This window comes from Galeopterus variegatus, unplaced genomic scaffold, assembly GCF_000696425.1.
Source record: "Galeopterus variegatus unplaced genomic scaffold, G_variegatus-3.0.2 Scaffold215, whole genome shotgun sequence".
Taxonomy (NCBI): domain Eukaryota; kingdom Metazoa; phylum Chordata; class Mammalia; order Dermoptera; family Cynocephalidae; genus Galeopterus; species Galeopterus variegatus.
The window spans coordinates 355,176-368,639 of NW_007726326.1; the positions used below are offsets into that span (position 1 = coordinate 355,176).

General features: G+C 49.6%; 1 protein-coding gene across 1 annotated transcript; it reads left to right on the forward strand.

The window, feature by feature from the left end:
* Positions 1–216: 216 nt before the first annotated feature.
* On the forward strand, positions 217–4,396 carry SIX1 (SIX homeobox 1). The gene is made up of 2 exons (XM_008565942.1): positions 217–1,043; positions 3,076–4,396. Exons 1-2 carry the CDS (start codon positions 484–486, stop codon positions 3,368–3,370), a joined length of 855 nt encoding a protein of 284 aa, XP_008564164.1. The 5' UTR covers positions 217–483; the 3' UTR covers positions 3,371–4,396.
* Positions 4,397–13,464: the final 9,068 nt, after the last annotated feature.

Below are 13,464 nucleotides of genomic sequence, written 5' to 3' on the forward strand. Positions count from 1 at the left end.
CTCGCGGTCCTTCTCCTCCCACCACTCCCTACACCCCGCTCCGCAGCCTCTCCCTCCCCGCGCGGGGCGGTGCGGCCCTGCTGCCCCGCCGGGCGGCGCGCAGGCTGGCCAGCCGGGGATAGGCGCCTCTCGCAGCCAATCAGCGTGCTGAGGACGCTGCGCGCTTTAAGGCCACTGCGGGGAGAACAGAAACCAAGTTCCCCAGCAACGAGCAGCATCCACCGGGCGGGACGCCACAGCAAGCCAGGCCCGAAAGGCTGCGGAGTGCGCGGGCTGCTCGGTATCCTGCGCGCTCTACACTCCTCCTCTTCCTCTTCCTTGGCTGCCCACCCCCAAGTTCCGACTCGCTTTTTCACCTTGGAAAAGCCTAGGGAGGGGGTTAGGAGCAGCCGCGCCCCCCTCCCTGCTGCCGCCACCCCCTGCTTTTTCGGCTCCGTTCCCCGCCGCGTGCGCCTGGGCTGTGCGCCCCGGCAGGCCCCAGCCATGTCGATGCTGCCGTCGTTTGGTTTTACGCAGGAGCAAGTGGCGTGCGTGTGCGAGGTTCTGCAGCAGGGCGGGAACCTGGAGCGCCTGGGTAGGTTCTTATGGTCGCTGCCTGCCTGCGACCACCTGCACAAGAACGAGAGCGTGCTCAAGGCCAAGGCGGTGGTCGCCTTCCACCGCGGCAACTTCCGCGAGCTCTACAAGATCCTGGAGAGCCACCAGTTCTCGCCTCACAACCACCCCAAACTGCAGCAACTGTGGCTGAAGGCGCACTACGTGGAGGCGGAGAAGCTGCGCGGCCGACCCCTGGGCGCCGTGGGCAAATATCGGGTGCGTCGAAAATTCCCGCTGCCGCGCACTATCTGGGACGGCGAGGAGACCAGCTATTGCTTCAAGGAGAAGTCGCGGGGCGTGCTGCGGGAGTGGTACGCACACAATCCCTACCCCTCGCCCCGTGAGAAGCGGGAGCTGGCCGAGGCCACCGGCCTCACCACCACCCAGGTCAGCAACTGGTTTAAGAACCGGAGGCAAAGAGACCGGGCCGCCGAGGCCAAGGAAAGGTACGCGGCGCGCTTCCCGTGGCTCGAGCGACCCCGGGAAGCCTTCCTTTCCCCTTCGTCCCTTCCTGCCCCCGCAGGCAGCCGCCACCAAGTCCTCCCCGCCGGCCGGAGCCTGTCCGCGGGGCGGCGCCCAGGCCTCCGCGACACTGCAGCGAAAGTTCATGAACTTTGAGGTTGCTTGCTAGGGATGGGGCCGCATTTGCTTTGAGCACCAGCGCGTGGGATTCTTTGGGGTGTGAGTGTCGGAAAATAGGGGCGCTAGGTTTGTTTTCCATGCCTCCTCGGCTGGCAGCGGCGAGGAGTCGGGGTTGGAGAGGGAGTTTCTAGATCAACGGGAAGGGGAGTGTTGATTGGTATCGCGAGGAACGGGGTTCGGCGGGGGCCGAGGGTAGCAAACCTCTCTTCTGTTGCTCCCCCGGGGGTGAAGCTGGCGGGAGACATCCGCTCTGCTCCCACTCCCGCCCGGTTCTTCACGCGTTCTCTCCTGGTAGTTTTTGGATGAGAGATAGCCTGCTTCATTCCATACTATCTGGACAAAGGGGGGAGTTTTAAAAAGGAATACATAGAAAAGAGCTTTGGGGAGAGTTGGCCCTGCATTGGCGCCCCAAGCCCAGACAGGATTGCTCCTCTCCGGGCTCCCTAGCGCGTGGCCCGGGCGCCGCAGCCCGTCGGTCTGGCCGTCGGCGCCGCCGCCCCGGGCGATGAAGGGGTGGTCTTCAGACGTTTCTCGCCTTGGAGCTCAGAAGGCAATATTTTTTAACTTGTCTCTGCCTCCCCCTTCCTCGCGGCAACACCCTCGGCCACCTGGCCCGGCTCCATCCGTTGGCTGTAGAGTTTCCGACAGAGATTCGGAAGAGCGCTGGGGAGGCGGCCGTGGCGGGGTGAGCGCTCCACCGAGCCAGGTTTTGGGGAAGCCTGAGCGCAGGGGCCTGTTGGGTTTCTTTGTTCGCCTCTGAGCCTGGGGGCCGAAGATCTCGCTTCCTCGTTCCCCTCTGGGTGGAAGACCACAGAGCTTGGATAAATCCAGCTGAAATAGGCTCTCTAGGAGAGAGAGGCTGTGAGGGAAGAGGAGAGAAAGAGGGAGACTGGCAGGCGCTAGGAGCGGGGAGGACGCGCAAGCACTTGGAAGGCGGAAGCGGCCAGGGCAGCGAAGCCTGAAGTTAACCGGGACCCGGTGCCCGGACGAGCGCTCCGGCGCGCCGCGCCCGCTCGCAGCGTGTGCGGGGCAGGGAAGTGTCCTCTCCGGGAAAGGGTGGGTTGGGGTGGCTGGCGGTGGGGAGTTGGAGAGGGGGCCATGAGAGGCTGAGGAGTGAGCAAGCAACACGGAAGCAGGGATTGTACGGTTCCAGTTAGCTTTTGGTTACAAAACGCCCGTCCTATAAGCCAGGCCCGAGGGCCCACTCCCTGATGAAATTGGAGAGACTGGCTTCACTCCCTGTGTTTACTCAGGTCACTGGGCCGCACTGGGCACCACTTCCCATGACCTGTCCTGTGTCTCCGAAATCACAACCTCTGGGCAGGGGCAGGGAAAATCGACGTTTGTTTCCTCAGATGGGAACAAGGCAATTGACTTGATTCACCTGAAACATTTGTCCCCTGATCATTTCTTTATTACCAACAACTACTCGTTGGAAGATTTTCAAACTTAGTTACTCCTAAGTATGGTGCTAGTTCATAGGTATTTGAACATAATAACTTGAACAAAATTAAAAACATTTTTTGTTTGTTTCAAATAATTCCTGCTCATCTGGCTTTCTGAAATCTGGAAGAGAAAGGGACCTGGCTCCCAAGGGCAGTGTGGCAAGGTCTGTCTGTAGCTCCTCAATTCTCTAGTCTTCTCTGCCTCTTCACCTCCCCCACGACCTTTGGGGATGGGTGGGAAGGCAGAACTCCTCCATTTGGGTTGGTGACAGATTGCACAATTGCCCTTTCCTCCTTCCAACTCCCCTCCCTCCATCTCACACTTTTTTTTTTAAAAAAAAAAAACTTTTTTTTTTTTTTAAACCATATGGTGTTGTCCTCTATTTCTTAGGGAGAACACTGAAAACAATAACTCCTCCTCCAACAAGCAAAATCAACTCTCTCCTCTGGAAGGGGGCAAGCCGCTCATGTCCAGCTCAGAAGAGGAATTCTCACCTCCCCAAAGTCCAGACCAGAACTCGGTCCTTCTGCTGCAGAGCAATATGGGCCACGCCAGAAGCTCAAACTATTCTCTCCCAGGCTTAACAGCCACGCAGCCCAGCCATGGCCTGCAGGCCCACCAGCATCAGCTCCAGGACTCTCTGCTTGGCCCCCTCACCTCCAGTCTGGTGGACTTGGGGTCCTAAGTGGGGAGGGACTGGGGCCTTGAAGGGATGGTTGGAGCAGCAACCAACTGCAGTGACTAGGGACACTTGTAAATAGAAATGAGGAACATTTTTTGCAGCTTGTTTCTGGGGTTCTTTGCGCATAAGGAATGGTGGACTTTCACAAATATCTTTTTAAAAATCAAAAACAAAAGCGATCTCAAGCTTAGTCCTGCTCTTCTCTCCGACTCTTTCCACTTTTGCACTTCCCCTCTCAGTGCAGAGATCAGGAAAAACAAAAACAAAAAAACCCAAACAAACAAAAGCACCCAGTCACCCAGTCTCAGTTCTTGTTTGAATGCTCCTGCTTCAATAGCCTTTCTTTTTTTCAATGAATGGGAATTACAAATCAACTGGATTTTAATTATTTTCTTTTAATTTATTTATGGAGAAATGTATTGGGAAGAGGAAAAGGAAATGAAGAGAAAGAGAGAGAGAGAAAGACAGATCAAAATAGTGAAAATAAGAGTCTCCAGCCTGGGAGAAACTGGTTGCATTTTTAAGGTGAATAGGAAAATATAATCTTTTTTTGATGGGAAAAATCAAGTTTACATTTTTCATATTTAGTGTTAAACAATTTTATGTAGATTAAAATGGAATAACAGTATTAGGGGGAAAAAAAGAAGTGCCTAAATGTCTTAATGCTCTTTATGTGAGGCAGTTAGAAATAGAAGTGACCATTAGTAATACAACTATTTTCGTCAAATTTAGTGGGTTTTTTTTGGTTGTTGTTTGTTTTCTTGGGTTTTTTTTTAAATGACAAACTCTAAAAATGTACCAATGTGAAAAAACACTTTCCTGAATGCCATTACTTCTCATGTCCTCAGAGCTTTCCTATCTGTAGTCTATTCCTGTTAAAGGTTTCTCCTGTTCCTAGTTTCTAGCTTGCAAAAGTATGCCGACAAATCTGGCAACCTGGTATTTGTTACTAAAACAGCATGTGTTTTCAGGTTTCTTTTTCTATTGTACCTAAACCAGTCTAAATTAAAACTTAGTAGAACACCGGGAGTATGATTCTGTTTCTGAAAGGTGAGTTGTGTATTGCTGTCATTGGGCCCTACTTTTAAAAAAGTAAGTTTTCTTGCTTTTTTATTTAATGGTAGTTATGAACTGCAGGGTATTTTGAAGGCCATCACCTGAATCAAGAGTAGTGACTAGGTTAATTATTTGACAAAAGGGTGAATTTAGCTTTGGGGTATTTATTTTTTATTATTTACATATGCAGTTTTGTTTACCACTAGCTCTTCTCCACAGCATTCACATGTTAACTCAGCTCTTTTGTGTTAACAAGTTTATGACAAGACTGTGAAAGTAAAAATAATTTATCGGCTTGAAAAAAAAAGGGAACTCGTACAAGGATAGAAACATTGTGAATTAATCTGTACAAATAGAAAGCAGACCAGCAGGACAGGAGCTATTTTACAGTCCTGCCGGATAGTGTCCAGAAAAATCCCAGTAATCATGTAGGCTCCATATTATTTTTGCCTGGGGCAAAATGATGTATCTTCTGTATGTAGCTTTTAAAATTTAGTGAAACAAATGGCATTATTTATTAAAATTCTACTCAGGATAACAGGATTGGCTTGCTTGTGCTTTGTAAAATATTGTTCCCCAGGGAGAGTCTATTTATTTTCTGACATGACAGTTTCATAATTTTGGTTTTTTCCCATCCATAAGTGTCACCATCAATATATTCATTTCTTACTTACTCTTTCCTATCATTCCTGTCCTGATCTAGGAAACTGAGGTGTGTGGGGGAAATTGAGGCCTTCTTAGGAGTTTTTTGTTTTTCCAAACTGTCAAATGGCTTTGAGTTCAAGGGAGAAACGGTCACTGTACTTAACTGTAGTCACTTTTACTAATAGTCATTTTTCTCCTCAGTGATGGACAGATGTGCACACAGTGCTCAGAGACCATCATTTGGATTGGGAACTCAGGGTCCCAATCTCCCTTGTTAGTGTTTTGGATCATTAAGTTGGTGTTTATTTAAGTCACAAGGGTGTTTATTCTCCACGTCTTGGGCCACGGAGAAATGCCACCCTCTGCAGGAGGGGCTCTCACAGGGAATCTCCGCACATTCTTCACATTCACTCCCCAAAACAAACACCCCGCACAAAGATAGCTTTCAATGACCCTGACAGGCTTCAAAGGATGCCGAGGAAATCTCTCTGGAAAATAAGGAAAGGCCAATTACTATAATTTCTTACATGCCCTCTCTTCCTTCTCTGATGACTACCCCCCTACTCTTTCCAGCGCCGCTTGGCATAATTTTAGACTCCTGGAAGTTTTGTCTCCCAGGGCGCCCCGGCCCACTTCCTGCTCTCTTGGTTGGTGAATCTTGGAAATGTCTGCAGATCTGGCGAGGAGCAAAGAGGGCTGGTTCTGTAAAAGCTCCCGTGATTACTGCTTGTAAACTCGTTAAAAGGACAATCTTCTGTCACAGTCATAAACTCTTTGTAAAATCGCTGACACTTGATCCAAAGCGCGCATATTCCAGATGTGTTTAATAAGAAATTGCACAATATGCCTCCTTCCACCATCCCCGGCTAAGTCTGGCTAAAAGAGGGACAAGCAGGAGGAGGCGAGAAAGCTGGATATTGCTTGGAGTTTTCTTGGCAATCATTTTAGAGCAATCGTTAGGGGGAACTAACCATATGTAATTTTTTCCCCTCGAGGAGATCTTGGAGAACCAGCTGTAAAGGGAACTCCAATTTACCTTCTCGGCGTCGCACTTTAACGCCATTTTTTTTTTGTTTCTCCTCAGCAGATTTCATAATGATACCCGAAAGTAATGAACAACGGCTTATAAATAAAATGTTTTTTAGAACAAAACCTTACAGCATTTTGCCAAGCGAAATGAAAAAATCAAATACTTGGGTGAATTTTTTTTTTTTTTAACACTTTAAATCGGAACACATGATTGCTCAGGTCCCTGCTGCCTGCTCGCCTTGACCTCTTGGCTGAGAAGGAAGCTTCCTAAATTCTCGGAGGTCAAGGCTTTTGGCCTGTGATTCCCAAGCTTTTTGTTTAGCAGGTGAGGAACTCAAGAGCCTCTCGAGCTGCAGGCCGGGAGAAAGGCGCCTGTGGGATCGGGCACCGCTGATCTTGAACCTATTCTCTGGGCAAGGACAGCCTGGTCTTGACCCCGAGCTGGAGTGGAAGCTTCCAGGAAGAGGTAGTGGCGTGGTCGCTTATGCGCTAGTTCTGAGTTTGCTAAGCAGCGACCCTAGTTACGCCACTCTCCACACGCTGAGGACCAGCCGGGCACCTGGCACGGAACCCGCGCGCAGCGGCCCTTCCTCCGCTCTGTGGCAGCTGCGCCGCGCTGGCGGCGGCGGCGGCTGCGGCTGGAGGGGGCTTCACTTCCTACCGCCTCCCGGCGTCTGCAGGTCTTTGGCAAATCCAGCAAGCAGGACTCCAGGTTCGGGATCGAGAGGCTTGCGTTCCGCATTTCTCCGGCTGCAGAGAACTGGGGGAGCTTCTCCTGCCATCCTTACACTCAGGAGGCCGTTCTCGCCATTCTGTCCTGCGGAGGTTCGGGGAGTCCGGGAGCCCCTCTGCTCTTGCTCCCCTCGGGACAGAGCCACGTTTTCATCGGTTCACAGAGAAGCACGCGCATCTCTGGACCTGCATCACAGCGCAACTCCGGGCGCGGGGCCTGGTAGCCAGGCTCTGGAGTCCCTGAAAGCACAGGCTGCCAGGCTGGCCTCGAAGGCCAGACAAGGGAGGAGAGTGAGGCCTGAGCTTCGCGGGACAACGCAGCTGTCGTTGTCTTGGGCACCCCGGGGCCACCTCCCAGGCCCACGTCCCGGTAGCCCTCTTCGAGTCAGGGAGCTAAGTTCCGGGACAGCACGTGAGCGGCGCCAGGACGCACGACTGCGGGTTTGGAACAGGCCCTGTGGCAGCATGGTAAAGCAGTCCTGGCGGAACTCTGCTCCCCCGCTCTGGCCACGCTGCAGGTGTGAGCGTCCCTGGTTCTCAGGCACCGCGCTCTGGGCCCTGGGCAGCCGGCTCAGGCCTTGGAGCGGGGTCGGGAGGCAGCCTAGGCCCTGCGGCGCATTCCCCGCTGCCCTTCCTGCTTCAGACCCCGCCTGTCTCCTTCTTCGCTTCCTGGGGCCTCGGCGGCCGTGGCTCTCGGACCTGGACTCTTCGCCCGCGCGCTTAGAGGAGGGGTGCCATCCAGGAAGGGCGCACCTTCCTGGGCTTGTCGTTAGAACTTCTCGGACTGGGGCCGGCGCCCTGGCTTCAAGAGTCTCGGGCAGGACCGGGAGGAAGCTCCGTGTTTCGCCTCCTCTCCCACGGCCCTGGGGCGAGCAATGGCCTCTTCCCTATGCGCAGTCCCGGGCCTGGAGGTGGGGTGGGGGAGGCGTCGGCCTAGGCCCGCAGTGCGGTTCGGGTCGGGCTGTCGGCGCACATTCTGCCTGGATTTGATGGGGTGGATGGCGTTGACAAGGACGGATGGGTCAGGGTTAAGGTGAGGGAGGTTGCTGGTGGCCTACGTGGTCTCTCCGCGCCATTTCTCCTTTTCCCGAGCTTCCCCCAGGAGAAGACTCTAAAAACACTCCCAGAGTACCTCCTGCAGCCGCCTGAAGCCAGAGGAACTAGTGTCTGTGCCCATCTCGTACCCGTGGGGCAATTCGCACTGAGGGTACCCGAGGACCCAGTCGCAGAGCCCGCATGCATGCTCCATGACCTTAGGCAGGTGGGGACTTCTGAGCCGCTCAAGGTCATAGTGACTCCCTCCTCCAGTCTGATTGAATCCAATAACTTCACCTGGAAGATCTCTAAAGGGGATGGTTTAGATAAGAGATGAGTGAACCAGCCAGGAACGAAAATAATCAAAATCGTGGGCAAATTGTTAGCTATTCCTCTACCCAGAAAAAGCTCTGCCTTGGAAAGGCCGCATTTTCTCTAGTGCTTTAAACCGAGCACACACAAAGTTCGTTCCAGCTGATGAAATTGGAAACCTGTTCTCCCACTGAGGATGACAATCAGGGTTTTGACGCTGTGGTCCTTTCAGACAGCGAGAAACAACACTGCAGTAGCATTTAAAAACAAAGAGAAAGAGACTGCTTGAGGCGCGTGGACGCCAGTCCCTTCTCCAAACGGAGTTTCAGCTTCATCCCTTTTAACTTGTAAACGGATAGCTGAGACCCCAGTTCTCAGCAGGTAGAGTACAACTACCTTAAGGTTTGTTCTCTCCTACTGCTTTGCTACCTGGGAATCTCACCCTCCCTTTTTTTGGAAAATGCTCATTAACTGTTTTCCTTTGTCATGTTACAATATTCATGAAATCACATTCTGTGATCGAACAGGAAAGTGCAGAAAAGAAACCAACAAAAAATAAAAAACTAGAAACTAAAACTTAAAACTATCTTATCTTTGAAAGGGGAAAAGGTTAACTTCAGATTTAACACGTGCTTAAGGGTATCTGAAATGGCTACCTAACAGCAATTAAAATACAATTAGGTGATACTGGGTACTCTCCCTTCTTTACTGCCACGGTGGTTACCATTAAAAAGATAGATAAATGAATAGACAGATTCTGCCCTTTACTTACTATAATAAGGAATGGAAATGTATACTATGTTCCTCTATCTGCTCCCCTGTACTTCCCACCCTCCCTAACCTAAAAGATAAATATTTTATGGGACTGACATAGGCAGACCTAAGTAGAAACACTCATGATTAATACAAGGCAAATTTACTTTAACTTGCTATATAACTTATTTTAAATTGGGATTTTAAATTGATTACTGCTTTTAAAATGCCATGGCTTATTTATAATAGAAGTATGTTTTTTTGGAAGGGAAGGTGGAGAGTTGGTGGCAGTTCAGGATCTGAGCCAATATGCATGTGGGACAAAAACAGTCATAGACTACATATTTTTACAGCCATAAACCATTTAATTAAGTGTCTTAGGATTCTTAAAAGATATTGAAATGCTCTTTAGTATTTCACAGAGCTGGTGAGTTAGCATCCCTGATAGAAAATCTGCAGATTCCAGCCAGCACGCCTGTAAAGTCTACTTTCTAGGTGTTATTTTCCGGATATTAAGTATTTTTACAAACTCAACTACTCTCCTTTTTTTTTTTTTTTCCTCTCCTCAAGGTAAGGCTTTAGCTGCTTTGCAATACTTCAGTTCTACATTGAAATGCTCTTTAGTATTTCACAGAGCTGGTGAGTCAGCATCCCTGATAGAAAATCTGCAGATTCCAGCCAGCACGCCTGTAAAGTCTACTTTCTAGGTGTTATTTTCTGGATATTAAGTATTTTTACAAACTCAACTACTCTCCTTTTTTTTTTTTTTCCTCTCCTCAAGGTAAGGCTTTAGCTGCTTTGCAATACTTCAGTTCTAATTTGTGTTGCTAGTTACCCAAATGGTCTAAATACCACGAAAAGACAATGGGATTTTGATACCCTCTCCCCCACAAAACCCTAGCAAACCAAACCCACATAGCTGTGACATCTTTGGTTTGCCTTCACACAGATAATATATCAAACTGTAAGCACATTTATGCAGTAAAGTTCCCCTCAACTTTTGCAACTTTTTATGCATGTTGTTGTGGTGGGGACTGGTGTGGTTGGTGGAGAGGAGAAGAACCTTCAAGTGCTTGTACAGAATATGCATATTTTGAGGGTGAGATAGCATAGTCTGTGATATTTAGCAAAAGGTAATTTTACCTCTAAGTCAAGGAGGTAGTTACAAGGAAGACAGCATTGGGCCTGTATTTATTTAGAACTCCTTGAAGATGAAAGTAGGTAACAAGCTTTTCAAAATATTAAGCTAGATAGAAGGTCAACATGCCTTGGTATCTATGCAGTGAAAAGAACATTTAAACAATTGAAGCTTTGTCTGTCTTCAGATATGTGTGGTGAATATTTTCTATGCATTGCTGATGCTATATAAACATAACATGCTTCCTCCTAAAGTCAAGTTCTTGGTTTTAATTGAAGAATAATATTGCTCAGGGCTCTACCTCTGAGTACAAATAGCTAATCTAAGAAAATCAGTTCTGGGAATCTGGAACCAATGGCTATTTTCAAAATAAACAGACAAAATCTTCATAAAGAAGGCCAGGAGGATTATTTTACATACAGTATATTTCCTGATTTCACACACACACACACACACACACACACACACAAATCTTTTGTGGAAGAACTAAAAGGCAGAATGATAACACAGGCTTCTTACCATATTTCTACTTTAAAAAATCCATCTGATTTAAGGTTCCCAAGCTGTCCTGGTTAACATTTCAAATATTAATATGTCTTAGGAGCAAATCTGGAGGCATTTCCTTTTTCCCTCTTTAAATTTTTTTTTTTTTTAGGGAGGGTAAAGAGATGTAGGAAAAGGAAGAGTAGAAGAAAATAGAAAATAAAGGTACAACTTAAAATTTGTATTGTAATGTTGAATAAGTAGCAGTCAAGTAGAATCCACAAAAACTAAGAACACTATCAGCTGGCTTTCTGCTTTAGTTTAACTAAAGTAAGAAGTAAATTTTTAAAAATTACTTCTGAATTAAGTTAGAATTGAAACAAATGGAGAGGTTTTCAAAGGATTTGGTTTTCTAATACAGAACCTAACACTGATGGTCAATATGATTGACTTAGGGAAGAGTGTGTGTGTGGGGGGGAGTTAAACACTTATTTACAGAAATTTCTTAGAAATTCCTGTTGGAATAGACATTTTTCTTTTATTAGGATCAAGCTCAACTGCACTGACACCCAGGCAGGCAGGAGATGTTGGAATCTACCTGAGTTCAGGGACCACACCTGGGGCTCCTTCCAGTAGGTAGGACCAGGTGACATGAAGATGCCTCATTCTCTCCAATTCCCGTAAGTTCCAAGTCCCACTAAAATGGGAACCCCACAAACTAAGAAACTGCAAAGTGGAGTGGAATGTAAGATGTTCCCTGTAACTCTCATTTCATCATTTGGTGTCAATGTGTGTTGAGTTTTCTGAAAATGTATTTTCAGTTCCCTGGTGGACAAGAAAGAGTTAATTTGTTTTCTGATAGGTTTCACACTGTGGGCAGGTCTGCCAAAAAGGAGAGGAAACAGAGAACAGCTCTATGATTAATTCTACCTGTTTTTCCCATGAGCGATCACCTGTTCCAGGGGTCATAAATAGCAGGTAGCTCTCCCTCTCTTGGGCTCTGAGAGCTTCGTTTGTTTGGTGACAGCTGAGTGACAAGGCCTGAAACCTGAGCCCATCGCCCTGCCTGATGTGGGGATAAAAACCCTGGATGTTCCCTCAAACATTTCAGGAAATGAAAGTTGTAACGCGATCCCTCTTGCGCCCACATCTCCCCCAGCAAACACAAAAGCTCAAAGGAGCCTTCTCGGATTGAATTCGGCCTGGAGTTGATGGAGGGAAAGCGGAGCCCCGCGCGGGCGGGGGGAGGGTTGAGGCGGCGGCTGGCAGGCTTTCTGAGCCCGGGAAGGGAGGCTGGGCGCCCCTCGGGGCCAGCTTCTCGCCGAGTCCCTAGCTCCCTGCGCCGCCAGACAGCGTGGGCCGCCGCCACGGTGAAATCCGTCTTCAGGGTCAAACCGGAGTAGGAAGGAGAAGCGGCGGCCTCAGGCGCTGCGCGGACCTCTACAGACCGGTGCGGCCTCTGCTCTGGGGGCCTGGGCCGCGCGGCCTCGAGGCCACAAGGTCCCTGAGGTGGCCGAGGGTTGCAGTCTAGGCCGGAGTCCAACTTTTCCGGCCCCCGCTTGCCTAGGTGGAGGCTCCGGGACCCCGAGACAGCTCTTGGGTCGAGGCTTCCCTTCCGACCCGGCCCCGCGGGCGGGCGCAGGGGGAGCGCGCCCGCCCCCGCTTGCCTAGGTGGAGGCTCCGGGACCCCGAGACAGCTCTTGGGTCGAGGCTTCCCTTCCGACCCGGCCCCGCGGGCGGGCGCAGGGTGAGCGCGCCCAGTTCCGGCGTCCATAGCTGCCGGGATCCTGAGGCCGAGCGGCCAGGTCGCATAGGCCTCACTCAGCGCCCTCGCGCTCGGCCGCCCCCATCCGTCAGCAGCTTCCATCTGCCTCAGGGCCTCGCCTGCACCGGCGCTGGAAGCTCCCAGCCCGCGCCTGGGAGGTGGGGTGGGGGAGGGGGTAATGCGAGAAGGGGAGCTGAGAAGTTGACGCTGCGACCCCCACGCGGCCATCCGCCTGTCAATCACGTCCCCCGTGCAGGCGCAACCTCCCCGCAGGTAGGAGGAAGTAGGCCAAGGGCCCCCCTCAATGCGAGTTCTCCTTAACCGGAACAGCTGCGACTGGTTTGTTTTCTAACAGGTTTTCTTTTTTCCTTTCCCCGTGTGTTCAGGCCCCCGTGCAGGCGCAACCTCCCCGCAGGTAGGAGGAAGTAGGCCAAGGGCCCCCCTCAATGCGAGTTCTCCTTAACCCGAACAGCTGCGACTGGTTTGTTTTCTAACAGGTTTTCTTTTTTCCTTTCCCCGTGTGTTCAGAAATCTGTCCCAGACAGCACTATCAGCCTCCGTCTCTCTTCCCAACCTTCAACGATAATTTTTATTTATTTTTTCACTTAAACATATAGAAACACATTACGAAGAGAACTGACCTGGGAAGCAGAATAACGCAAAGTCGCAGATCATCACTTGCACACGTTTGTGCAAATTGTGTGGCTTTGGGCAAGTTACCCTAATTTCTCTGAACCTCGATTTCCTCATCTGGAAAATAGGAACTAAGACACTTACACTTCAGGGGAAGCTTAAAATGAGCTGAAGTATTGAATGTAAAGTGCCTAGCTCAACTATTTAATGAATAGTTGCTATAATTATAACACACTTGAAGCCTCCTTAAATTGCCATAAAGCTGCCTGGGAAAATTCCCGTGATGCTAGAGTTTCCAGTGAGGGTAGATTATGGCTATTTCCTCCTTTTGTTTGGAACACTGAAAGAAACACAAGTTATTTTATAGACACCTAAGGGTATTCATTAGTCTTTGGGGTTAGCCAAAACTGAAATTTATTTCTTGAAGCTCCGCTTCTAGAATATAGAAGTTTAGTAATTTAATTCTGGAATGACGTTTAAATCTATAAATTTGTATTTTGCTATCTCTGTTCTTCT